We start from the raw sequence: 27986 nt of genomic DNA on the forward strand, positions 1-27986 counted from the left end.
GTTCTTACCACACACAAAAAGGTAACTATGGAAGGTATGTTAATTAATTTGATTGTGGTAATCATTTCACAATGTATACATAAATCAAAACATCACATTGCACCCCTTAAATATATACAATTTTTATTTGTCAAAATAGATAAATAAAAGTATTTTTAAAATTTTTTAATGTTTATTTTTGAGAGAGACAGAGCGTGTGTGGGGTAGGGGCAGAGAGAGAGGGAGACACAGAATCCAAAGGAGGCTCCAGGCTCCGAGCTGTCAGCACAGAGCCTGATACTGGACTTGAACTCACGAACCGTGAGATCACGATGTGAGCCAGTCAGATGCCTAACCGACTAAGCCACCCAGGCACTCCGAAGTAAATCTTTTATAATACATGATACTTTAAAAATAATTAGAGCACGTTTTAGAAAAAATGGAGGGGTTATGGATCTGAAGGTCAGTAACAAAAGGATTAAGTTAGTGAGAAAGCTAGAACAATCTGAAGTTGAGGACAGAGAATGAAATAATGGAATTTTATATTTTCAGTAGAGTAATTCTTGGAAATGACCAAATCCTGCATCTGCTGGAACAATTTTGCTGCAGGAATAGCATGCAGAAGATGAGCACTAGCTGGTCAGGGACCTGTGAAACTAAAGTGTTGCTTGGCCAATCCAACCACAGAGCACTGTGATTGGCTAGCAGGTGAAGAAGGGCAGGAGTTTGGGTAAAGGGGAGAAAATGAGCCAGATGCCCAAGTCCTCAAAAAATATAAGGAAATAAAAAAGAAGTTAATAAGTGACTACATCAAGGAGAAATAAAAGGTAATACTGCCAGAAGGCAGGAGCCTCAAAGGAGAGACTTTTCATCTGAAGGTAAAGATGATAATGATGTCTTTTGTGAAACCAATAACCATGACCAATGACTAAAGAAGATTAGTAACTCTGTGATATTGGTGAGGTATTAGAATATGGGCACTCTCATGGGGCGCCTGGGTGGCGCAGTCGGTTAAGCGTCCGACTTCAGCCAGGTCACGATCTCGCGGTCCGTGAGTTCGAGCCCCGCGTCAGGCTCTGGGCTGATGGCTCAGAGCCTGGAGCCTGTTTCCGATTCTGTGTCTCCGTCTCTCTCTGCCCCTCCCCCGTTCATGCTCTGTCTCTCTCTGTCCCAAAAATAAATTAAAAAACGTTGAAAAAAAAAAATTTAAAAAAAAAAAAAAAGAATATGGGCACTCTCATTAAGGTTGGTAAGAAGGCACATAAGAAAAAATTTTCTGGATAACAATGTGGCAGTACTTATCAAATTTGTTAATGTTCCTGCCATCCAATTCAGCAGTTCCAATTCCATAAATCTATCCTACAAATACATTAACACATACACAAACATACATGTAAGGATGTTCATTGTGGCATTGTTTGTAATAGCAAAATAAAAAAACTGAAAGCAATGGAAACCTTCATCAGTAAGTAACATCGGTTAAATACATTATGTAAGACTTGCACTGGAGGGCCACAGCAATAAGGGAGGCATACTTTGGGAGGAGAAGCGAGGTTTCAGTTAAAAAAAAAAAAAAGTAGAGAGGCACCTGAGTAGCTCAGTCAGTTAAGCGTGTGATTTCAGCTCAGGTCATGATCTCGCAGTTTGTGAGTTCAAGCCCCGCGTAGGGCTCCATACTGACAGCTCAGAGCCTGGAGCCAGCTTCTGATTCTGTGTCTCCCTCACTCTCTCTCTGCCCCTCCACCTCTCTCTTTCTCTCTTTCTCTCTCTCTCTCTCTCTCTCTCTCTCTCTCTCTCTCAAAAATAAATAAACATTTAAAAAAGCAGAAGGATAATTTGGGGAGGATATCTAGGGTACAGTAGAGTTTGTTTACAATGGAATCAATTTTCCAGAAAACACAGTGCAAAGACTGGCAAGAGAGACAACAGTGGGTGGATGAATGGGGGTAAAGGAAGGCATAGAAGGGTAGCAGGAAGGCATAGAAGGGTAGCAGGAAGCCCAAAAGGGTTCAAAAAAGAGTGAATAAACAGGCAAATGAGCAAAGAGGCTTGCAGGATAAACTGGCTTTCAAGTTAACTGGAGCCTTCAACTTAAAATGCCCTTCCCCCACCCTTGATAGTCCAGAAACCCCTAATCAATCATTAAGTGACAGACCAAAAAGTATCTTTCAGTGAGGCTTTCCTTGATACCTTGTGTTAGTTCATGAAATTCTTCCCTCAAATTCCACAGCAACTTACACAACCACTATTACAGGAGTTATCACTTCTGATTAGGGTACTTAACATGAGATTTATGGATGGGCAGCAAGAAGAGCGCCCACGTGTCCCTTCAAGCTTCATAAAAAATTCTGTGTATCTCTGGGCATTTTTTCAGCAGGCGGGGAAAGTCTACAGTTTGTTTTTTAAAAATTTTTTCTTTCTTTCTTTTTTTTTAAGTTATCTCTGTCCCCAACGTGGGCCTCAAACTCATGCCCCTGAGATCAAGAGTTGCATGCTCTACTGACTGAGCCAGCCAGGCACCCCTTAAAGCCCACAGTTTTTAATCAAATTCTTAAAGAATTACTGTAATGTAACTTATTCATCAAACATTTATTGAGCAATCTAATATATGCCAGGCACTATACATACACATATGAAACAAAAAGGTACCTATATTTGAAAAGCTTACAGATAAGAAAGAGAAAGAAGTAAGCAAAGAATTACAAAATAGTATAAAACATAAAAGAAGCCTAAACAAAAAGAGACACATACCATTAATGAAGACCTACATAAATGGAGGGATATACCATGTTTCTAGTTGGGAAAACTCAATAATGTAAAGACATCTACTCTCCCCAAACTAGGCTGAAAGTTCAGTGTAATCTCAACTAAAATCTCAACAAGATGTTTTGTGGAATTTATTGACTGATACTAAAAATTCTTGTGGAGGAAAAATGAGCTAGATTAGCGAAGAAATGTTTTAAATACAACAAGGAAAACCTTGCCCTATCACATATCAAAATATATAATAAAGCCACAGTAGTTGTTTTAATATTGATATGACATTGATATTGGTGTAAGTACAAATACATCAGTGAAACAAAATAGATGTTCAGAAACAGACTCGTGTGTATAAGGGAATTTGGTACGTGATAAAGGTGGCATTTCAAATCACTGGAGAAAGTCAATAAACAGTATTGGGACAATCAGCTATTTTTTTGGAAAAAAGCTATAGCAATATCTCACGCTATTCACAAAAACAAATTCTAGACAGTTTTTTTCTCTGCACTGTTCCAATTTTAGTATACGTGCTGCTGAAGTTTAAATAATAAAACCTAAAAAACCAACTCAGGAACAACCTGTGTTGGACAAAGATTTCTTAGATATGAAACAAAAGCGTGAGTCATAAAAGAAAACATTAATAAACTGAACTGCATCAAAATTATGAACATCTGCTCTTCAAAAGACACTGGTAAGAGAACGAAAAGACACGCTACAGATGGAGAGAAAATATTTGCAAACCACACATCTGATAAAGGATTTGTACCCAGAATATATAAGGATTCTAAAAACTCACGGGGCACCTGAGTGCGGTTAGTGGATTCAAGCCCTGCATGGGGCTCTGTGCTGACAGCTCAGAGTCTGGAGCCCACTTCGGATTCTGTGTTCTCCCTCTCTCTCTCCCCCTCCCCCACTCACGCGCGCGCGCGCGCGCGCGCGCGCTCTCTCTCTCTCAAAAATAAACATTAAAAAAAAGAATTCTAAAAACTCAGTAATAACAAACCAAATTATCCAATTTTTTAAGTGGGCAAAAGATTTGAACACACTATACCAAAGATGCTCAACATCACTAGTCACTAGGAAAATTTAAATTTTATTTTTTTTAATGTTTCTTTCTTTATTTTGAAAGAGAGAGTGTGCGTGTGTGCGCGTGAGCAGGGGAGGGGCAGTGAGGGAGGGAGACAGAGAATCCGAAGCAGTCTCTGAGCCGCCAGCACACATACAAGGTTAGAAAAGTAGGAAAGTGGCGCCTGGGTGGCTCAGTCGGTTGAACATCCGACTTCGGCTCAGGTCATGATCTCAAGGTTCGTGAGTTCGAGCCCCGCGTCCGGCTCTGTGCTGATAGCCTGGAGCCTGCTTTGGATTCTGTGTCTCCCTCTCTCTCTGCCCCTCCCCAGCTCACATTCTCTCTCTCTCAAAAATAAATAAACATTAAAAGCAAGTTTTTTAAAGGAGGAAGAAATGGATGAGAAGAAAATACAAGTGAGTATGTTTAAACCCTTGGAGTAGTGACAGCTTCCTTAAACAAGACAATAAAAGGAAAAGCCATAAAGGAAAAGAATAATATATTTGACTATATCAAAATTTTAGGTTTCTATTCTTTTTTTAAATGTTTTATTTACTTTTGAGACACAGTGTGAGGGAGGGAGGGGTGGGGGGGTGATAGAGGATTCCAAGTGGGCTCTGAACTGACAGCAGCGAGCCCATATTGGGGCTTGAATTCATGAACCCTGAGGCCATGACCTGAGGCGAAATTGGAAGCTCAACTGATGAGCCACCCAAGCACCCCTTAAGTTTCTATTTTAATGACACTGTAAATAAATATAAATGAAAAGGCATATTAGAAGAAAATAATTTCAGGGCACCTGGTTGGCTCAGTTGGTTAAGAATCCGACTTTGGCTCAGGTCATGAACTTGTGGTTCATGAGTTCGAGCCTGGCTTCAGGCTCTGTGCTGACAGCTCAGAGCCTGGAACCTGCTGTGTGATTCTGTGTCTCCTTCTCTCTCTGTTTCTCCTCCACTCACACTGTTTCTCTCTCAAAAATAAAGACTAAAAAATTTTTTTTAGTAATAAAATAAAGAAGAAAATATTTGTAACATATATAGACAATGGATAATTAACATACATATAAAGAACACCTACACATCAATAAGAAAAAACAACCCAATAGAAACATGAGAAAAATATATAACAAGCAACCAATAAGAGGAAATGCAAATTCTAATAAACACAGGAAAGGAGGCTACATAAATTGACTAGCAATCAGAGAATTATGAATTAAAACATCGCTTTTTGCCTAACAGATCAACAAAAGTTTAAGAAGATCAATAGCGAGGGGCACCTGGACGGCTCAGTCAGATTAAGCATCCAGCATCTGACTTTGGCTCAGGTCATGATCTTGGGATTCGTGAGTTTGAGCCCCACATCTGACAGCTCAGAGCCTGGAGCCTGCTTCAGATTCTGTCTCCCTCCTCCCCACCCCCTCCACTTACGCTCTGTCTCTGTCTCTTTCTCTCAAATATAAATAAACATTAAAAAATTAAAAAAAAAAGAAGATTGATAGTATTGGCAGGGGTCTATAGAAATAGGTGCTCCCACATACTGTTGTTATTAATTTGGCCTTAAAAAAAACAAAGAAGTATTTGGCCTTTGGTGAGCAATTTTGTATTACCTTAAAATGTAAAATGTGTGTACCCTTCAACCCAGGAATTCTATTCTTCATTTACCCATCCTAGAGAAACACTTGTGTGCTTTTTGGGAAAAAACCAAAAACCCAGAAACTACCCTTCAGGATTCTCAAGCTATGTGCAGTCAAGGACCTGGGTTTTGGGGTGGGGTTGCCTTGTTTGTTTGTTTTTTGTAAATTTCCAAGTGAAAAAGGAATTACTAGAAGAGTGAGCATGTGCTCAGATGTCACAGCAACATTAAATTGCCACAAATGTTTTATTTATTTATTTATTTATTTAATTTTAGAGAGCAAGACAGAGAGAGTGAAAGCAGGGGAGAGGGGCAGAGGGAACGAGAGAGAATCTCAAGCATGCTCCATGCTCAGCACAGAGCCCAACGTGGGGCTCAATCCCATTACCCTGGGATTAGGACCTGAGCCGAAATCGAGACTCAGATGCTCTACCAACTGAGTCACCCAGGTACCCCACTACAAATGTTTTAAATGCTTACTTTCAACTTCTGTACTTACCTCATTGCTCATGACCAGCACCAGTCCCTGGAATACAGTTTGAATGGCACTGATCTAAATGTCCAGCAAAAGGGAAAAATGAATTGCTATATGACCCAGCAATTCCACTTCTGTATATATACCCAAAAGAATTAGAAGCAAGGACTTGAAAGGATATCTGTACACCCATGTTCAAAGCAGCATTGTTCACAACAGCCAAAAGGTAGAAGAAGCAACCCAAGTGTTCATTGATGGATAGTCAGATAAACAAAACAGGGTATATAAATACAATGGAATATCATTCAACCTTATAAAGGAAGAAAATTCTGGCACATGCTACAACATGGATAAACCTTGAAGACATTATGCTAATTGAAATAAGCCAGTCACAATAAAACAAATTCTATGTGATTCCACTAGAGGTGCTTAGAATAGTCAAATTTATAGAGGCAGAAAGTACAATGGTGGTTTCCAGCAGCTGGAGAGAGGAGGTAGTAGGAGTTATTATTTAATAGGTAAGGAATTTCATTTTGGGAAGATGAAAAAAAAAGTTCTGCAGATGGATGGTGGTAATGATTGCACCACAATGTGGATGTATTTAATGTTACTGAACTGCATACTTAAAAATTCTTAAAATGGGTGCACCTGGGTGGCACAGTCGATTAAGTGTCCCACTGTTAACACCAGCTCAGGTTGTGGTCTCCTGGTTGTGAGATCAAGCCCTGTGTCAGGCTCCAAGTTGAGCATGGAGCCTGCTTAGGATTCTCTCTCTCCCTCTCTCTGCCCATCCCCTGCTGTGCTCTGTCTCTCTCTCTCAAAAGTAAATAAACATTAAAAAATTAAATAATAAGCATATATGTGTGGGGATTTCTTAGTTTATTTACTTACTTTGAGACAGAGCACATGCACACAAGCAGGGGAGGGACAGAGAGAGAGGGAAAGAGAATTCTACACTAACAGCGCAGGGCTTGAACTCACCAACCATGAGATCATGACCTGAGCTGAAATCAAGACTCAGACACTTAACCAACTGAGCCACCCAGGCACCCCTATATTTCTATTTTTAAATACAAAGAAAATGATCTGGAATAACAAATACCAATCTGATAACATTGGTTTCCTCTGGGACAGGGACCTGCATCAGGGGGTTGGAAAGGAGAACTATGTTTGACTTAACAACAATAACAAAAACATATTCATGTATTATTTGAAAAATTAACATGCTTTTTATAAAAAAATAAAAGAATGGGTCAACCACAGAAAACATGTAGTATGGTAACTAAAGACGGCACAGGTCCTGTGGGGATACAGGGGTATACAAGAAAGTACACGTGCTATAAGCATACAGAGAGGTATCCAATCCCATCCTAGGAAAAACAAGGAGGCTTCTCAGAGGAAGTAGAAAGGAAAGCCTCAAATGAGTTTTGAAAGATGACTAGAAATTATCCAAAAAATAAAATGTGAGTGGGAACACAAAGATGGAGAGGGTATTAGCGGCAGAGGGAATGGTATGTGCAAACACATGGAGGTACAAAAGAACATAGCTTCCTCTAAGAACTGGAAATAGTCCACCAGGCTTAAAGCATAGAATCTATGTAGATAAGTACAGAATCTGGCTTTTACACTGTAAACAACAGGAAATTTTTTAAGCTGATAGAAGTCATCTGCCTGTATGTTTTATTTTATTTTTTTAGGTTTTATTTATTTAAGTGATCTCTACACCCCATGTGGGGCTCAAACGCACAACCCTGAGATCAAGAGTCACATGCTCTTCTGACTGAGCCAGCCAGGTCCCCCTGCCTATATGTTTTAGAAAGATCACTCTAGCTGCTGTGCATAAAATGAATTAGATAGTAGGTATAGACACAAAAAGGCTACTTTGAAAGCTACTTTAGTAATCCAGAAGAGAAATGATAAAAGGGGGTGGGAGTTGATGAAGGGGGGCAGGCAAGGAACAAGAGAGGGTTAATATTGGACATTTTAAGTTTGAGAAGGATTTCCAAGTGGACATGTTTAATAGGGAGTTGGATTATACATGTTTGGAACATGGAAGAGATGTCTGATTATAACCACACATTTGTAAATCAGGTTACTGAAACCATGAGAATTCAAAGTCTCTTCCATATCATAAACCTTACCCTCTCAACTGGCTCAAGTATCTCTCAACATTATGGGGGAAAAAGTCCTTTCTCAAATCCATTCTGTCATTCTCTACTCCTTCATAGAAAAATTTAGAATATTCTTTTTCGGGGTGCCTGGGTGGCTGAGTCGGTTAAGCATCTGACTTCAGCTCAGGTCACGATCTCGAAGTCTGTGAGTTCGAGCCCCGTGTCGGGCTCTGGGCTGATGGCTCAGAGCCTGGAGCCTGCTTCTGATTCTGTGTCTCCCTCTCTCTCTGCCCCTCCCCCGTTCATGCTCTGTCTCTCTCTGTCTCAAAAATAAATAAATGTTAAAAAAAAATTAAAATAGAATATTCTTTTTCTTTCTTTCTTTCTTTTTTTTTTAACATTTGCTCTAGGCCCAATGTGGGGCTTGGGGCTTGGGGCTTGAACTCAAGATTCATATGCTCTACTGACTGAGCCAGGCAGGCGCCCCTAGAATATTCTTTTTTTTTTTTTTTTTAAAGAATATTCTTGTTTGAGCTGTGTACTCAATGTTCTTCCCACTTCCCATCACTCTACGAAAATAGCTATTGCAAAGGTCACGAAATCTAACAGATGCCTTTCAGGCCTCATCTTATTTTGGTGTCTCAGCAGCATTTAATACAGTATTAAATGTACTCCTCCCTTCCTTCCGTTAATACTGTTCCCTTGGCTTTCAGGATATCTCATTCTCCTGTTTTTCCTCCTCCATCTCTTCCCATTCCTCAGCTTCCTTTGTGAACTTCTGCTCTTCTACCTCCTGCTTCCTCTTATAATCCAACCAAAGGCAGAGAGAATATTAGAAAATTATTATGGAAGGGTTACAGATTCTATTGCAAATAATCCTGCAAACCTAAAAGAAAGATACTTCTCTCTTCACTGTGAATTGGTATCAAATGAATAAGCATAGCCTTCTGAAGTAACTCACTGTGGTAGGCCAAATAGCAAAAGATGTCCAAGTCTGAATCCCCAGAGCTTGTGAATATCTTCCTTTGCGTGGCAAAAGAGACTTTGCAGAAGAAAAATAAAAGGCTTTGAAGAGATGATTAAGGTAAAGATCTGATAGGGAGACTATCCTAGTGGCCTCAACATAAGCACAAGGGTCCTTAAAGTGAACGAGAGAAGAGATGTGAAGACAGAAGTAGATTAGAGCAGAGATTGCTGGCTTTAAGGTGGAAGGGGACTGTGAGCTAAGGAATGCAGGCAGTCTTTAGAAGCTGGAAAAGACAAGGAAGATTCTCCTCTACAGCCTCCAAAAGGAACACAGCCCTGCCAACAGGTTGACTTTAGCCCATAATGCCTATTTTAGGCTTCCGACCTCCAGAGCTGTAAGATAACACAAATCCAGCCATTTGGAGGGGCACTGGGCGGTATCTACTAAGATGATAAGTGCACATAGTTTACGATACCACTCCTAGGTATATGCCCTAGAAGAGTTGTTCAGATGCTCTCAAAAGGTAGTCCATAGTTCCCAGGTGGTTCCCCCTGAAAACAGGGGGTCTTTGAGATTCAAAGCTATTTTCATAATAGTATTAAGATGTTGTTTGCCTTTTTTATTGTGTTGACATCTGCACTGATGATGCAAAAGGAAAAGTGGGAGGAAAAAAAAGCAAAGATGTATAAAACTGCTGGTGCCTTAAAGCTCATCAAAGATAGTGGTGTCACCAAACTGTCCTGTGCCATTGTATTTTTCCTCATCACACACTTAAGAATGTCCTTGATAAGGCAGTAAAAGTTGTTAAAATCTCCATGCCTAAATGCATGGCTTTGTAACATTCTGTGTCACAAAACAGAAAGTACAGAAAACGCACTTCTGTTGCATACTCAAGTATAATGTTTGTCCCAAGGAAAAGCACTTGTCAGACTGAGTTGTGCGCTGAAGTCACTTTTCTCATGGAACACCATTTTTCTTGAAACAATGACCGACAGATAAACTGTGGCTATTCAGACTTGGGTATTTGGCAGACACTTTCTCAGAAATAAACAAAGTGAGCCTGTCACTTCAAGAACTGATAGCATCTGGTGCTAATGGTAAAACTTGAGTTTTTAAGCAAAAATTAGAACTTTGGAAAACTTGTACCGCTACCATAGGCTTAGCAGCTTTCCAATACTTTTAAGACTTCTCTGATGAAAGCAGTGGTGATATTAATGAATGCAACTTTTTGACACCGTATAATGAACTGTATCAACATTTGAAAGTTCTGCATGACTCAGTGAACCTATATCTTCCAAATTGTCAATGCATTATGTTAAAAAGTCATGCACAGGTTAAAAAAAAACACAACATATTAAAGTACAAGGCAGACCAATGGACTTCAATGTAACCAAGTATGACAAGTTTATTTATATGATTGATATGGTTTCAAAATTCACATTAAAAGTCATCTTTAAGAAACTACCACTTGTTAAAGATTGATGTAGTATTAACAAATAGCCACAATTATCTTAAAGGCTATTAAACTACTCCTTGTTTTTCTAAGTACACATCTGTGTGATATATACTTCAACCAAAACTATAATCAAATGCAGAAGCAGACATGAGGACCCAGATGTCTCCTATTAAGCTGATTAAAGAGACTTTCAGAAAATGCAATACAATTTTACTGTTCTCACTAATATCTTTTGCTTTGGACAAGTTATTTTTCATTTAAAAATATTTTTGTTAACATGCAATGGGCTTATTGCTGTTAATTTTAATGAATAAACAGCTAAACTTTTCCTTTTAATTTCTAACACATTTACTAGTGATAGATATAAACCTATATAAACATTTTCTCTTAGGAGTATAAAGGAGTTCTGAGATCAAAAAGTTTGAGAACCACTACCCTAGAGAAACTCTGACATGGAGTTGTGAGCAGGAATGTTCATAGCAGTACTACTTAGAAAAGCAAAAAATTGAAAAAATCTAGTAGTCTATCAATAAGCTATGGTTAAATAAGCCATTTTATAGCCATACTGTGGCATATTATGCCAGTAGAAAATGAAAACATTTAAATGTAGCAAAATAAAAATATTTCCAAAACATGTAATAAACAAATTTGCAGGATATGTACAGTATGGTATAATTTTTGTAGAAATAAAAACACAACACAATGTGTTTTCTTAGCAAACCAACACAAAACCTGGAAGGCTACCAGGATACACAGCAAACTGTAAAGAGCGGCTACCTTTGGGAAGGTAAAGGACTAGGAGTGTGGGTAATGACCAAAGCATACTTTAGCCCCATCTTTGTGCAATGTTTTGAGGGTTTTTTCTTAAAAAGGAGAATGTACTAGTGCAATTAAAAATATTTGGGAGAAAGGAATAAAGCAACAAGATCAAGCCCAGACATTGAGGAAGAAAGGGAACTCGCTTTGAGTCCAGGCTGAGAGGACCAGTGTTTTTGCTGCAGCTGTTCTGCAGCTGTGAAGTCTAGGAGGGAGTCACGAGGGATGAAATCAGGCGACGGAGGGTATGGTTGGCTGAAACGGTAAGGGCCACCTAGATGGCGGAACTTTCCGGGTCAGACACTTCCCACCTCCTTCCAGGGACTTAATACAAAGAAGGCCTGCACGGCCACAGAGGTCATCTTCTCCCGCTTTCTCCATCATGAATCTCGCCCTGAGGCCCTGTAACTCTCATACTACTCCCCGTCTCCGATCCCCACTTCCCCGGCCCTGATCTAGGACCTCGGCGGCCACATCGGAGAAAGAGTTCTGGGCAGGCGGTGGTGAAAGGAGACCTGCAGGCTCAGGAGACTACGGCGCTGAATCGCCACGGCACACCGGGAGACACTGAAACACCGGAACGGTGACCGAGGGACAGGAGGCGGAGAGTAGCCGGCAGCTACGCCGCAGGAGGACGCAGTTACCAAGTAAGCCACAGGAGCTCCGAGGCCAGACTCGCTGACTCTCCCAGGTGCCCTCGGGTAGGATTCGCTTTCGAAAGCAGCGCCATAGCGCTCCCATTGGTCTTCCATTCCAGCCCAACCAGCAGCTCTCTCTGTGGCCCGCCCCTCGGTTAAAAGGCCAATCAGAAGAGGGTCTTGTGTTTCCCATTGTGTAGAACCAACTAAAAGCTTGCTCACTTCTGACTGACGTGTGGACAGCCAACCAGAAGAGCCTAGTGATACGGCCTCTTGTTTCAGTCATCATCTCGGTCTAGGTCCCTGTCCTTGTCCCGTCCCTGCCTGGAATCTAAGGTTTGGACCTGAGAGAAATAACCAAAAAGGAGGTACAAGCTTTTTAGATGGTGGCTCAAGAGGCAAAGTAATATTTCCCAGAGTTTCCAAGGAGGTTGGTTCCGAGGTCTGAAGAGTTTGTAATTGAGCTGTCAGTGCTGCTCTGGCGTTTGCCCCAAGTAGTGCCGACCTGAGAAAAGTATCCGTCACGAGAGCGCTTCAGATAATGTTGCTTTGCCACCAGGCTTATTGCTTCACTTCCCCCCAAAGTCAGGTGGGAACATTGGGGCTTCAATGAAGTGTTGGTTTATCTACAGTGAGGAACGTTAAGGATGCTCAATTAGCAGCGATAAATACTGCTTCCAGAATGACTAAAATGAAATGGGTGGGAAATTTTTATTATGATGTGTGTGTGTGTGTGTGTGTGCGCGCGTGCAAGGGGGAAAAAATTAAAAACCTGATAGTGGTATCATTACAACTAAAAGTATCAGAAAATGCTAATTAAAACTAAGAAATATCACTTTCACTAAATAGTTTGCATAATTACCAGTTGTTTAATATTGTGCCATTTGGGTAAAGCAGCTTTGGGCAGGGGTGAATGGCAATTTCTCCACTTTTGGTAAGAAAACAGACATTGTCATTTGCTGTAAGCGGGGGCCTAATGTAACACACATCCTTTGACCCAGCATTTATTTCTCTCAAAATCTATCCCACAGAAATACTTAAACACATGAGCAAAGTTATATGTAGCATTCCTTGTAATAATGAATGATTGGAGACAAATTTCCAACAGTAACTGTATCACTAAATTGTTTTACAACCATACCATGAAATGTTATGCTGCCATATTTAAAAATGAGGTAAATTTCCATATACTAATGTGAGAGGAAGTCCACAAAACACTGCAAAGTGAAAAACATAAGTTGCATACATACAGCATCCCATTTTGTTAAAAAAAAACACGACATACAAGTGTGTGGGTATTCATACATGTACATGTGTATGAGTATGTGTATATTCATACATACATATATGTATATATTCACATACATATATCTGTGCATAGAAAAAAGTCCAGGAAGACACATACCAAATTAAGTTATTTTTGGAGAATGGGTGTAGGGAGGGGAATAAAGAGAAATCTCACTTTTAGTATATGTGCTGCCGAAGCGAGCACGAGAAATCTCACTTTTTACACATTTATGTTTTCTTCAACTTTGTCAACTACCATTAATTACTTTTGAATTTTTATCACCACATAAAACATTTTAACAAAATAGACACTTTTGTAATAAGAACAATGAACAAAATGACAATTTCTACATTTTAAATAAGAATAATTCCATACAGGAATGAGGTGACTATTTCATTTAAAAATTTCAATTTAGGGGTGCCTGGCTGCTTAGTTGGGTAGAGCATGCGACCCCTGTCTAGGTTGTAAAGCCCGGGTTGTTCAAGCCCCACACTGGGTATAGAAATTACTTAAAAATAAAATCTTTAAAAAACAAATACATAAAAAATTTCAACTAGAAGACCTAGGATAAAATTAGGGCAACTGTAAATCAATTCAACACCGAGTTTCAATGTGGTACTACTCATGACTTGATACTACAGGATGTGGGCAAACAAACTCTAATCAGGGTAAGTGAAGGGTCATTCATTTCTGGGAGAGAAAACTACACTACAGCAAACCCCATCAAATGGGAAAAACTTTGCTTCCACCTGTTTGGTAGCATCACCTCCAGGGTTTACTCAGTTCCTTAGGGCAAGAGTTGGAAATCATAAAAAAAATCGAGATTTAGGATACCTCAGAAACCATTCAGTCAAATGCCCTCAGTTTACAGTTGAGAAAACAGGTCCAGATGGGTGAAGCAACCTGCCTGTAGGTGCTATATAGCCAGCTAACTAGCATAGCTGGTTCCAGGACCCAGGTTTCTATTCTGGGCCTACTATTCCTTTTCTACTTCTCAGATCTTCCTGAGTCTTCTTCTGATGACATATTAGGAAATATTTTAAAGTCTTATGCATAACAAAATAAAAAGCTCTCCATTGGCACAGATGATCAAAAGTTGACTGTATTTGGATAAAAAACATTATGGGTAAAATAACATTTTCCTGAAAAGTAATGTATAAATTTCTGTGACTCTAAATGTATTTCACTGTTCACTTAAGAACTGTTTTATCTAATTTCTGATTGCTCTTCAATTGGCAGTACCTCTTAATCCTGTACATTCAGTTTCTCTGTATCAGGTAATTGATGATCTATATACAAACACTTAAAACCACTGCAGGAAACACCTATTTAACAAAAACCTGCTGTGAATTAAAAAATCCTTTATTCCGTGTAATGTTAATAATTATCCAATTTGTTTTGTAAGGAATGAGCTTTCTGTTCTCAAAAGCATAGATAGATAGATAGATAGATAGATAGATAGATAGATAGGCAGGCAAGAGAAAATAAAAATAAGAACAATTATTTCTTTTTGTAAAAGCAAAGCAAAACAAAAGATAAGAGGAATGAAGGGTGGTGGATGGTCGGGAAGGGAGTGGCAGAGAACCACAAGCTAAATTAGTCACAAAGTATTTATATTTTAAAAGTAAACTTGAATACTACGATGTATAAATGGACTAACAACCACCTAACCTTCAGGCTATAATTAAAGTGGTGTCCAGTTTTAGACTCTATGACTTAGGGACATATAAGGACCTTGGAGAGATTTCAGAATAATAAAGTTAAAAGGGTAAAAAACGAGCCAAGTGAGGAAAAATTAGAACTGTTATTGTGTCTAAGAAGAGAAGACCAGAGGTGACTCAAAAGTCTTCAGGATATGAAGAAATATCCATTTCAGTGAGCAGTCGGTCTGCATTTCCACAGTAAAAATAATTTTACTTAAATTATGACAGCATATATTTGAAGACAGAACTGTCTCAGCTAGGATGTCACATCAAACAAAAACTCCAGCGCAGTTTGAAGGCCGCTCACCTCTTCCATCCTTTACCAGCTCAACTCCTCATGTCAAAGAATGGGTCAAAGGGTAGTAGATAAGTCATCTCCAGAATGTGAAGATTTAGACTTCTTTTGGGTCTAGCTACTATGTTTAAAATTTTTGGTTAGCCTCTGTCGCCCAGGTCCCAGTATAAGGTTGAGCTGCTTCAGTGCTATGAATAAAAGGAATTAATTAGTGATAAACATTTAGGTACATGCAGAAATGTGAATTCCTCATGAAAGAAACCTTCTCCTTGGTGTTGGTAGGTACGAGGGCTTGGATTTGGGGCTCTTTCAGGACCCAGTTACTATGCTAACATGACCCATTTGACTCCAAAGAGGGAATAAAGTCTACAAAGTGTACAAAATAAAGTCTATGAAGAAAAGAGAATGCAATCCTCTTTTATTTGTACCACAACCACCCCACCCCATCCAGCTTTTAGCATAAGACTGGGCACACAGAAGGCTAGGAATTGGTACTTGTTAAATGAATGTCATTTGTCCAAAATTTTGAAACTTTATTCTATAGTTGCCTTTTCTAGTTATTCTCTAATTCATTCTCTAACACTGCTGTTTATGAAGGTTGCATTTCTCTAATTATTCTTCTTTTCTTTTATCTCACAGAAACTTCTATTCTTCCCTATCCCCTCAGATACCTTTAGTCATCTAATTCCCGAACTACCAAAACCTCTTAACTTCAATTCAGCCCCCACTCTTCTACTTACACCCAAGTACATTGTTATGTCACCTTAATTCGTGTTTTGACCACATCCCTTTCTATACCTTCTTTCCATGCTCAACTTCATGATTAAAACTTGCTTTGACTTCCCAAATGACAAGACTCCTACCTCCTCTCATTCCAAACCTTTACTAAAAGCCACTTTGTGTAGGAAGCCATTTCAGAACACATCGGTCAGATGAAAATATCCACCCATCAAAAGTTCTCAGAGGGGCACCTGGCTGGCTCAGTTTGTTGAGCGTCCGACTCTTGGTTTCGGCTCAGGTCATGATCTCAGTTTCATGGGTTTGAGCCCCACATCGGGCTCAGCGCTGACAGTGTGGAGCCTGCTTGGGATTCTCTTTCTCCCCCTGTCTCTGCCCCTCCCTAACTCACACTGTCTCTATCTCAATAAATAAATTTATATTTATAAATAAGTAAACCTAAAAAAAATGTTCTCAGAGTTAAAAAAAAAAAAGTTCTCAAAGTTCACTCACCTTTCTGCCTGCATCAAATCTATTTGAAAGAAAAAAGTCTCAATTGAGGTAAAAAAAAAAAAAAACTATAAAAGAAATAGTGTTTGTAGGTGGTAGGTTGGATGATGAGCACTTGCACACACGTGTTTATGTACACATATAGCATATGCATATATATGTACACACACACACACACACACACACACACACACACACACACTATAAATATATTCTGCCCAAATTAGTAGAAACCCACAAGGTTAAAAACCAAATCTGCTAAATCTGAACCAAACCACGGGTATTGAGCCCTATGGCTACTTCCTGCAAGAAGACACATTACCTCGGTGACAAAGTCAATTGGGAGTTGCAAGGATAGGTAAATATCGCTACAGGCAGCTAGGATTCTGGTTGTTGTTTTTTTAATTTAAATGCCAAACTTAACTTATCACCTCAGGATACTGACCATGTTGTATGATTTCTGCACAATACCAAGAATATCCTAGACACTAAAAAATACTACAACTTAAGCAGGAAAACAGAGGCTTGCTTCACAGTGGTTTAATATGAACAGAGTTGAATATGACATTGTCTGACAGAAGAATGAACAGTTTGCTGAATAAAAGCCCCGAGTCAGGATATATACACAGCAGAAATGGGGCCTCAGGCTTTCAGCACTTGTGCACAATGAAAGAATTCTTAAAAAAAAGTCAATAACAGAGGATACAAATCAAAAAGGCAGCAACAACACCAACATTTGGGAGGTGGGAAAGGGAGCACAGCCTCTCTCTAGGGGCTGCTCAGCCCCTGGTACAGGCTCAGCAGCTGGAGAGCTGATCTGTCTCAGGGAACTTCAACATTGAGAAAGACTCCAAATCCCATGTCAAAATCCAATCCTAAACTCTCTGATCAGGGTCTTGTCCAACTCCACAATCCTTTTCCCCAAGACCATACAGAGAATTCCGATCCTTCCATGATAGAGTCTAAGCAAAGAGTCCCCACTTTTGACATGACACCAGTTAACTTGCTCCCATCCCACCACTGGAGAGAGATATCAGGCCCCAGCAAACAAACCACTATCCTCCAGATAGAAGCCCAGGAAAGCTGCTTCAGACTCTTAAGATTTGGGACATGCATACCCAGCTGCTACCTCTAGCTCAAATTCTGGGAAGACTACTGGAGTTCCATGGGAAACAGGTACAGGCAGTTCAGTAACCCTGTGACCAAGCTGGGGAGGGCAGCGACAACTCTTGCCCCTGAGCCCCATTCAACAGCTCAAAGTGCTTAGGAGAAGTCAGAGACTGTGTGGTTTGTTCATGTGCTTCGGCCTTGTGGCAGCACTAAATGGGATGGCGGGAGTGGGGTGGGGAGGAAGAATGGAAGGAAGAGGGTGGTGATGCCCTTCCCAACCACTGGGAGGTACCTAGAAAATGATCCACTCCCACCCTTTAGGAAGTTACCTGGCAGTGGTGAGTTGTCCCCACCCCTCAAGCCATCAAACCCGCAAAGGTAACCTATAAAGTAGCAAGGGCTTGTGGGGGGGGGGGTGGAAACTGCTGGCCTGTACTGACTCACCTGCTGATGAGCGAGAACAGGCAGCCAGAGTGGGGAGCCACAAAGGAGAGGGCTAGACAACAAGAGTTCCCATACTGCCCTATGGCTTTCTTCTGACTCTGAAGCAGCCATGATGAGGGGCCCAGAAAACCCACACACCTTGCTCCACACAACAGACTGCTTAGACTCAGGAGGATTTACTACCATGAAAAGCAACAAGGGAGAGAGAAAGGAACAAAAGAAACCGTTGAGAAAACTGGGAGCAGGCCTAGAGAAAACAAGAACTTCTGGGTCTCTACCACCTTCCCCAAAAGAAAAAAGTTCATGCAGGTAGGAAAGGCAGGGTTTTTCCCTGCTCAGCGTTTCTGGTTAAACCTAAGAGTAAGAAAATCCCCTGGACTTGCAGCATCAGTATGTATCCGAGTGCCCTACCAGCACAAGACCCCCACCCCCCATAAGATTAGCCTTCTGGCAAGGGTAAATGCCCAAGGAATTGCCTTCCAGTCCAATCCCCCCACCCGCACCCCAAGCAAAGAGCATCTGCCTGTGGTCTCCCACCTCTTCTCAGAGAAGAGGATCCTAGCAGAGTGCCCACGGTGTAGTCAGGTACCAAGAAACACAATGCCAGACAGTCTATCAGGCCAGGGGATGGGCAGCCAACTTCAGATCAAAGAGACAGAGAGAGAGGCTTAGTGTAAAAATCAATGTCATTTCAGCAGGAAAGTAGAGGGCAAGTGGTGAGAGGGGCTCCTACTGGCGCACCTTCCCAGGGACGTAGTTCCTGTCAATTGCCTCCTCCTGCAGGAACATGTGTAGGCAGCGTTCATTCTGAGCCAGTGGGTGCCCAGCAATTCTATAAAGAGACCAAGATGGTTATCAGTAGTATCTGGGATCAGAGAGAATTCACAGAGCAATGGGGGTGTGGACAGGGGAGAAAGGGCAACATCAGCTCTTCCAGAGGTTCAAGTAAGTAGAGGACAGCAACGAGGCACCACTCCAACCCTGATGTTGTAGGAGAAGGGAGATAGACAGGTGAGGTAGGGGAAAATCCCCAAACACATCCAAGGCCTTTTCAGGCCCTGAGGTACAGGATCAGAATTCTGCTCAAAGGAATGGAGTTTTACTGTCCAGTCAGCTCACCACACAACCGGCAACACATCTTATTACACATCACAAAAGAGGAGACAGACAAAACACAGAAAGACCATGATGGCAAAAGGAGCAAGAGGAGTCCCCAGGAACTTGGCTTACTTGTTAATAAACTGTTCGAGGCCCTGCCTCCTTTCTTCAATGAAGGACTCCTCAAATATCCCTTCATCTCCTCGAAAAGGGAGCTGACGCTTCAAGGCTTTCCCAGGCAGTGGTGGTACTACAATCTGCAGGCAGACACAAAATATCAGCCACATGGGAGAGGATGAAGAAGGAACGAGATGGTGAAGCACTGTATACCTCATTTCTTATTAGACTATTAGCCAGGGTCTATCTTATCCCACAGCTGGCAACTTGTAAGAACTGAGGCCATAAGAACAGTAAAGATGGCTTAGGTAAAAAATGAATCCAGGGGCACCTGGGTGGCTCAGTCGGTTAAGCGTCTGACTTCAGCTCAGGTCATGATCTCACCGTTCTGAGTTCGAGCCCCATGTTGGGCTCTGTGCTGATAGCTCAGAGCCTGGAGCCTGTTTTGGATTCTGTCTCTCTCTCTCTCTCTCTCTCTCTCTCTCTCTCTCTCTCTCTCTGCCTCTCCCCTGCTCGTGCTCTGTATCTATCTTAAAAATAAACAAACATAAAAAAATCCAAGTGATTTTATGGAAGGACAGATTTACCACCTCAAAAAAAAAAAAAAAAGGAAATAAACTCCAAATATTCCTCACTTTCTTTAACAATCCACTAGTATCCAAGAATTTAGCTAGGTCTTTTCTGACACGATCTACACTTACATTTTTAGTACCTATATAAGTTAAGTTTTATGACTTTACTCACCACTGATTCAAGTAATATTTTTTCTTTTAAAATTTGTCCTGAACTTACCACTTTCAAGTTTCAAAGGGTATCACCCAGATCCAATGTGCTGGGATTTGATAGTGTTCAGCCTCTCCACTGCCTTTAAGATTTTATAGACCACAGGGGCACCTGGGTGGCTCAGTCGGTTAAGAGGCCAACTGTAGCTCAGGTCATGATCTCGCGGTTTGTGAGTTTGGGCACTGCATCAGGCTCTGTGCTGACAGCTTGGAGCCTGGAGCCTGGAGCCTGCTTTGGATTCTGTGTCTCCCTCTCTCTCTGCCCCTCCCCTGCTCTTGCTCTCTCTCTGTCTCTCACAAATAAATAAACATTAAAATTTTTTTTAGGAAACCAATTTGACAATAAAGTTCATATTAAAAGGCGAAAGATTTAGACGATCTGAAGAGAAACCAGAGTATACTAAATTTCATATTAAAAAAAATTTTTTAAATATTTTATAGACTAGAATCTTATTCCTTATGAGCCTATGTAGATCTCCTCCTCCAAAGATTCCACACAGGGAATGGGTCATACCTTACTATCTCGCTCCAGCTCATTTTTAAGCCACTCAAAGTCACTATAGCGCCGCCGTACACAGGACTCCTTCAGCTTGAAGATAGGTAGGTTTGTCTACAGGGAAGGAAAAATGAGAGAAGAGAGATGGTAACTAACGTTCAGCCTGTAGTGGCCACCTGTCAGAACCACTTAGGTCCCAATGAAGAAATAATTCCTGTGGACCATGCTCCTATAACTCCTTTAAAATACCACCAGGTAAATACCAATCCTTACCACATCCAGCCTTGTCACAGATGGTGACTAGAAGTCACTTGCTGCTTAGAATTTATCCTATAAATAGACTTGAAGTTCGGGCCCCTGGGTGGCTCGGTCGGTTGAGCGTCCAACTTTGGCTCAGGTCATGATCCCACAGTTTGTGAGTTTGAGCCGTGCGTCGGGCTCTGTGCTGATAGCTCAGAGCCTGGAGCCTGCTTTGGATTCTGTGTCTCCCTCTCTCTCTGCCTCTCCCCCACTTGTGCTCTCTCTCTCTCAAAAATAAATAAAACGTAAAAACAAATTTTAAATAGACTTGAAGTTGTATGCAAATATGTATATACAAGGGTTTTCACTGTACTGTACTTGTAATAATTATATGTCCATCAATAGACAATTGGTTAAATAAATTATGCTATGCCTATACAGTAGAATTACTATACAGCTATGAAAAGAATGTGAAATATACATGTGCCAGTATGAAAATATATTAAGCATCAAATCAAGTTACAGAACAGTACATACAGCTTACCCCTATTTGGTTTAAAAAAAGGCTATGTATATTTACCCAAAGAAAATGAAAACACTAATTCTAAAAGATATATGAACCCCTTTGTTTATTGTAGCATTATTTACAACAGCCAAGCAACCCAATATGGAAGCAACCCAAGTGTCCATCAAAAGATGAATGCATGTGGGGCACCTGGGTGGCTCAGTTGGTTAAGCGTCTGACTCTTGATTTCAGCTCAGGTCGTGATCTCATGGTTTATGGGTTCAAGCCCTGTGTTGGGCTCTGTGCTCATAGCACAGAGCCTGCTTGAGATTCTCTGTATGCCTCTCTCTCTGCTCCTCCCCCGCTTGCTCTCTCTCTCAAAAATAAATAAATAAACAGAAAAAACAATGAGGGGTGCCTGGGTGGCTCAGTCAGGTAAGTGTCAGACTCTTGATTTCAGCTCAGGTCACAATATCTCCGTTTGTGAGTTTGAAACCTGCGTTGGGCTCCACAATGACAGTGTAGAGCCTGCTTGGGATTCTCTCTGTCTCCCTCTCTCTGCTCCTCCTCCACTGTGCGTGCTCTCTCAAAAGAAATAAACTTTAAAAAGAAAATACGGGGGCGCCTGGGTGGCTCAGTCAGTTAAGAATTGGACTCTTGGTTTCAGCTGGGGTCATGATCTCACTATTCGCAGATTCAAGCCCTACACTGTGCTCTGCACTGGCAGCACGGAGCCTGCTTGGGATTCCCTCTCCCTCTCTCTGCCCATCCCCTGCTCACACTCTCTCTCAAAATAAGTAAATAAACTTTAATAAAATAAAATAAAAATATGAAGGGATAAAGATGTGCCACACACACACACACACACACACACACACACACACACACACAGTGGAATATTACTCTGCTAGAAAAAAAGATGAGATCTTGCCATTTGTGATAACATGGATAGACCTAGAGGGTATTAGGCTAAGTGAAATGAGCCAGACAGATAAAGATAAATACTATATGATTTCACTTATATGTATAATCTAAAAAACATGACAAATAAACAAAAGTAGAAGCAGACCCATAAATAAAGAGAATAAACTGTTGGTTGCCAGAGGGGAGGGGGCTAGGGGTATGGGCAAAATGGGTGAACGGGAATGGAGATATAGGCTTCCAGTTATGGAATGAGTAAGGCATGGGAATAAGAACACAGGAAATATAGTTATATATATATATATATATATATACACATATATATATATACATACATATATACATATATATGTATATATATACATATATATATATGTATATATATATATACACACACACATATACATATATATACACACACACAGTATACATACCACATATACTTGTGGTAAGCATAGTGTAATGTATAAACTTGTCAAATCACTACGTTGAACACCTGAAACTAATGTACCATGTGTGTCAACTATACTTCAATTTAAAAAGGGATATGTATATGTGTATATATTTGTATTTATGAATAAAATATTTATTCATAACAGTGATTGGTTTTGGAGTATAAGACTAAACAACTGGAATGGGTGGAGGGTCACATTTTTCACTGAACAATTTGAATTTGTCACATGCATGTATTACATTTTCAATTGAAAAGTTTTTTTTTAATGTTTATTTATTTTGAGAGAGAGTGCACGTGAGCGGGGGAAGGGCAGAGAGAGGGGGTGAGAGAGAATCCCAAGCAGGCTCCATGCTGTCAGCGCAGAGCCCTACATGGGGCTCAAACTCATGAACGGTGAGTGAGATCATGACCTGAGCTAAAATCAAGAGTCAAACACCTAATCAACTGAGTCACCCAGGTGTCCCCAAAAGTGAATTTAAGTTCCCTGTAAAAGAATAAGAGAAAAGCACCTCCAAGGTATGATTTCCTCAAATCATACCCATTCCTCAAATTTCCTCAAATTGTCCCCATTCTACAAGTCCGAGCTCAAGTCCCATTTCATCCAGGAAATCTTCCTGAACACACCAGCTTAATTTACTGGTCTCCCTCTCCTCTGAACTCCTATGACATTTATACTTTAGTAGTGTCTGACACACTATTGTTTTATGCATCATGTTAGTCTTGCTACTTAACTAAACTATAATTTCATTGAAATCAGAAGCTGTCACTACTTCTGCATCTCCCTAAATGCAGACTATGCAAGTTACTCAGTAAATACTCAACTGATTAATAGAAGCCCTAGGTATGTTTACCTTCTCCCTGTCTAGAAAGTACGGCAGAAATAGCAATTACATTAAGTTGGGTTACCATATCTTGCTCCCTCATATAGATCAGCTTATTCCCACATCTTAATCATTGATAATTTTCCCAAGGCTCTAATGGCAACATGAACTACCAACAAACAAAAAGCCCTAATCCTCACTCCTGTCTACAAGTTCCAAATAGAAATGGCCAACCACATGTATTAAAGTTGACTGTATTTTCCACCAGCCAACTCGTATCAGCAGATGGAAATAAAAGGAACTAGTTTCTCTCCTGAACTATGACCTGAGCCTCCACAACTGCCTCAGGGCAGGAAAAGAACATCTCCCAGTTATGCTAGAGCTTCACACAGTCCTCACTACATCATGCTTTGTAGTCCTCACGTCTGGAAACTGTCTTTCCAGGATCCAGTTCTAGGTATAGGTCATCAAAAGCTAAATAACTAGCCAACTTACACTAGTTACAACTCCACCTATGATCAAGGTCCAAGGAATGTCAATGAGTTGAAGGAGAGTGAGATACAGGTAAAGCAATGTTTTATTACAACCTATTCTTTAGGAGAATAAATGAAAAAACTGGAAACAATGGTTTCTTTGGAAAAGGGAACCTCTAGAGGGCAGAGGGTGGAAGACTTAGTTTTTACAGTACATCTTTTTTGTATCTTTTGAATTTTGTACCATGTGCATATTTTAACCATTTAAAAGAAAACATTATAAAGAAAATACTCAGAACCCTGCAAGAAATCTGTATGAGTATCAAATAATCACATTGTACACCTTAAACTTACACAATGTTATATGTCAATAACATCTCAACAAAGATGGGGAGAAAAATAATACTGCAAGAAAAAAAGAAGTGCTTTGGTATCATGTAATTCTAGGTTTCCACCAGAATTCATTACAAATACTGTGATCCCCAAAGAGTAGAACCTTAACAAGTAGGCTTTTACAGAAGCGAACAGAACAAAGGGGGGAAAATGCTGAGTAGCTGCTTCCAAGGCATAGTGAAACCATCCACTGCCATTTTGTGGACTTCTTCCTTTGACTCACAAAACTCCTATTCTTCCCCTACCCCCACAGGATGGTGACAATAATGACCTCTCATCTTCACACCTAGCCATGTAAGGAAGGGGCCACTATGTACTAAGATAGTCTCCCAGCTCCAACCTACAAATCATTTGAGGAAGACAGGATTGTGTAGTACAGGATATACAGAGTCGTTGGCTCTGATCAACACAAAGTCAAGGGAAAGGAGAGACAGAAACAAAATTCAAGTCCACAGGACAACTGACATTTGAAAAGTTCCACACACATTATGTGAAGTCACCAGGATACCTCTCCAGATTCCTAATTTCTTGGAAGGGTGGGAGGGGGGAATTCTTTCCTGAGCAAAATAAGAGAACACCTTCAGAAATATTTAGTTATTATATAAAGAAGAAAGTCAGTGCCATCTGCTTCTACCATACACAAATTTTAATTCCCAAAGCCCAGTCTCTTGAGTCTCATACTCCCTAAAATGCCTACCATGATCAATCACCTAATATAGCAACTAAAAACTAAATGAATTTACCAACTTCTCCCCTACACAGAGTTAAATTAAAATATTAAGTCTAGATAGCCATACAAATTAATATAAACAATACAAATTAAAATTCACACAACTAGGAACTGCCATCAAACCTATCATCACTGTACAATTAGAAATTGTGAAAAGGATAGATGGAAAGCTTGGTGGGTAAAAAAATATTGTGCACTAAAGTTTTGCAACTAAGCATTGCCAAAGAGACTGAAGTGTAATGCAAAGAGTATGATGGGCTTTGGAGTCAGTCAGATCTGGGTTCAAATATCAGCCCTGTCACTTACTAGCTATGTGTACTTGGGCAAGTTACTTAAACTGCATTCCTCCTCAGTTTCCTATCTGTAAAATGTCATTTTTGTAAGGATTTAGAAACTGAACCCTAGTTCGGTGCCTGGCACATAGTAGGCACTGGATGAACAGTCTCTGTTGTTATTAGAATGCCTTAAGAAGAGAGCTGTTTCATTCATAATCCCTAAGGCTCTTGGGTAATGGATGGAGATGTTGTCTCCAAAACCCCACAGCAGAGAATCCTCACATTGAACAAGTTATGCCCAAGCTTCCTCAGGTAATTAAGTTCTCTATCACTAACAGTTCCAGACTTTTGATCATATTTTGAGGGATCTAACTTCCATTCTTCTCCAAAGAGTTGATTTCAGGTAGTTCTTATATAGATGAGTTTTTCTCAATTTTTGCTTCGATTTTCTTTCTTCAGTTTGGACTTTGTGAAACTCGGAATTTGGACACCATTTCTCAATTAAATTTCAAAGCCCATGTAGGAGACACACTCTCTCATTCAATTCATTCAGTCAAAAATGAAAGCACATACACTCTTTTATAGGTCTTCAAATGCTGTTTGAGCAGCATGCTGTCCATAGAGAATATTCTGGCCCTCTAGTCTGAGAAAAAAAAAAAATAAGGAAAATTAGAAAATGGGCCTCTAACTTTTCTTCCTGTAACCACTTCAACTGGGCTAAAGAACGTGCAAACCACTACTTTATCTGCACATTCCATCCTTGTAATGTGGACTAAGAACTAGAGAATAAAGTCCTCTGTAGTGCACATTGGAAGAAGCCACTCCTGGGCAGTCCCGAAATGTCATACATTAAAGTAATCGCAGACAACAGTCTTAATCCAAAAAGTTAATCTAGAACAGAAAGGGCAAATGGCCATTTGTATACAGAAAGCCCAAATGGGAGCCAATACTGAAATACTGGCTACTTCAAATCTAAAGGATCAGCACAGGATGTTTTGAGTACCGACTGACAATCCACCAATCCCAGGGCAAGGCCAGATTTCACCGTAAGACACAGCATGTGATACCTGAGAAAACTTAAGCAGAAAACATTTCTCTCCTTCAGATGCTAATTCCACACAAGTCTGGGAAGCACTCGGTGTCAGGGAGACTCCCTTTCTTATTTCTGCTCTACCAAGCCCACTCTCTCCCTTTCCTGGGGTCTACCTTCCCTTCAATGCAGGCTTTGCTTAACTCCATCATCCCAGGGAGACTTCATGAGGAAGAAATCGGGGCTTCCTGCCCTCCCTCTTCGGATTGACTTCCCACAACCCAGTTTTGTTATGGGACCCAGCGATATATCACCTTGTCTTTCCATTCCCCAGCCCTCTGTCACTCTTCCTTCCCTTCTTCTGTCGCTGCACTCAGGGTTCCTATTTCCTTGAATTCCCCACTCTAATCTTCCCCATCCTCCCCACCCTATCCAGCCAGGCTTCACTTCTTGCTCATAGGTACTTATTTTCCCTCACCCCAGTCCGATGTCCCCCTCTGGACTTTTCTGTATCCTAGGGCCACAACCGAGTCTGGAGACCTCTGCCCCCAACCCCCAAATGACCCCTTCGAGCGCCTTCTGGAAGCCCCCGCCCAGCCGCCCGGTCCTCCCTCAGCTGTCTCCCTCACCCCGTGACTCACCCGCATGCGAACCTCATAGGTGGTGAAGCGCGCGCGGCCCACGCCCACCGTCTGTGGATTAAAGATGTCGATCTCCAGGAAGTTACTTGGCGGCCCGTAAGCGTCGGTCAGGTCCTGCGGCTTCGAGTTAAGGCGCCGAGTGTCAGCCACTGCCGTGTCCGACATCTTTCCGAAGGAGAGACTGGGACCGGGGAAGGGGGTGGGGGACAGAGGCGGGAGGCAGGAGCGCGCACAGCCCCTCCCGCTTGCAAAATAACCAGCCAACCCACAGACAGCGGCGCCGCGCACGCGCGCCCACGCACGCACGCAAGCACGCGCACGCTGCCTTGGCCCCGGGCCCGGCACCCTGAATAGCGGCCACTCTGAGGGCTGTGAGTCCTGTACTTCGGAGGCCTCATTCAGGCTTCCGGGTGGTATTTGTGGCCGCCCCGGAACCGGCATCTCGGACACGCAGCGCCCGATGTCCTGGGAAGCATTAGAGGCGGGATCCGCCAATCGCTGCTCCTCAACCCAAGAAATTGTCTTCTACCCAGTATCTATCGGCAGCGGGCACTGCCCCGCAAACGGGGACCTTGCAGTGATAGGCCGAAGCCCCGTGACCTGAATAAGTCAGGGTTTTGCGCGAAAATAGAAGGGTGTTCTCCAGAGGGAGGGGTTCCAACCATAATACTAAGAACTTAGAACGCAGCCCTGCCACTTGTGCCACTGATCATTTCAATTCATTCCACCCGCAACCGAGCACTCTGCACAATGGTGCCAGGGAAGCAGCGGGGATGGGGTAAATATGATTGCTCATTCTCCCTTTCCAGGAAAATCGGGGCATAGCTTCATCCTCCACTTGTTACCACAGAAAGCTTAAGCCCAGATGTACTCAGATATATTTCTCAGCATATTGAAGGCATTTATTTCATACGTTCTGTCTCTACTGTGCAGAACATCATACTTGGCACTGCTCTGAGGTTGCTTGCAGCCCATAATGGAGAAAGAGTACGTATCTAAATGAGAAAATATCCATAGACATATTGATATTTTTTAGACATATT

General features: G+C 41.2%; 1 protein-coding gene across 2 annotated transcripts; it reads right to left on the reverse strand.

Moving 5' to 3' along the window:
• Positions 1-13781: 13781 nt before the first annotated feature.
• On the reverse strand, positions 13782-27227 carry SNX12 (sorting nexin 12). Of its 2 annotated transcripts, XM_030305441.1 has the most exons (5): positions 26944-27217; positions 20479-20574; positions 19198-19322; positions 18709-18799; positions 13782-15374 (listed from the first exon to the last, which is right to left on the reverse strand). In XM_030305441.1, exons 1-5 carry the CDS (start codon positions 27106-27108, stop codon positions 15369-15371), a joined length of 483 nt encoding a protein of 160 aa, XP_030161301.1. In that variant the 5' UTR covers positions 27109-27217; the 3' UTR covers positions 13782-15368. The 2 variants fall into 2 exon arrangements, with proteins under 2 accessions (XP_030161301.1, XP_030161300.1); XM_030305440.2 differs by lacking the exon at positions 13782-15374 and having other exon boundaries at positions 16939-18799; positions 26944-27227.
• Positions 27228-27986: the final 759 nt, after the last annotated feature.

This window comes from Lynx canadensis, chromosome X (genome assembly GCF_007474595.2).
Source record: "Lynx canadensis isolate LIC74 chromosome X, mLynCan4.pri.v2, whole genome shotgun sequence".
NCBI lineage: Eukaryota > Metazoa > Chordata > Mammalia > Carnivora > Felidae > Lynx > Lynx canadensis.

Coding starts and splice junctions, on each gene's coding strand:
- SNX12 (XM_030305440.2), bottom strand. CDS start 27,108: ATGTCGGACACGGCAGTGGCTGACACTCGGCGCCTTAACTCGAAGCCG. Junction 20,575..26,943: donor CCTATGAGGTTCGCATGCGG/GTGAGTCACGGG, acceptor CCTTCCCTGTAG/ACAAACCTACCTATCTTCAA. Junction 19,323..20,478: donor AGCTGGAGCGAGATAGTAAG/GTATGACCCATT, acceptor GTCTGCCTGCAG/ATTGTAGTACCACCACTGCC.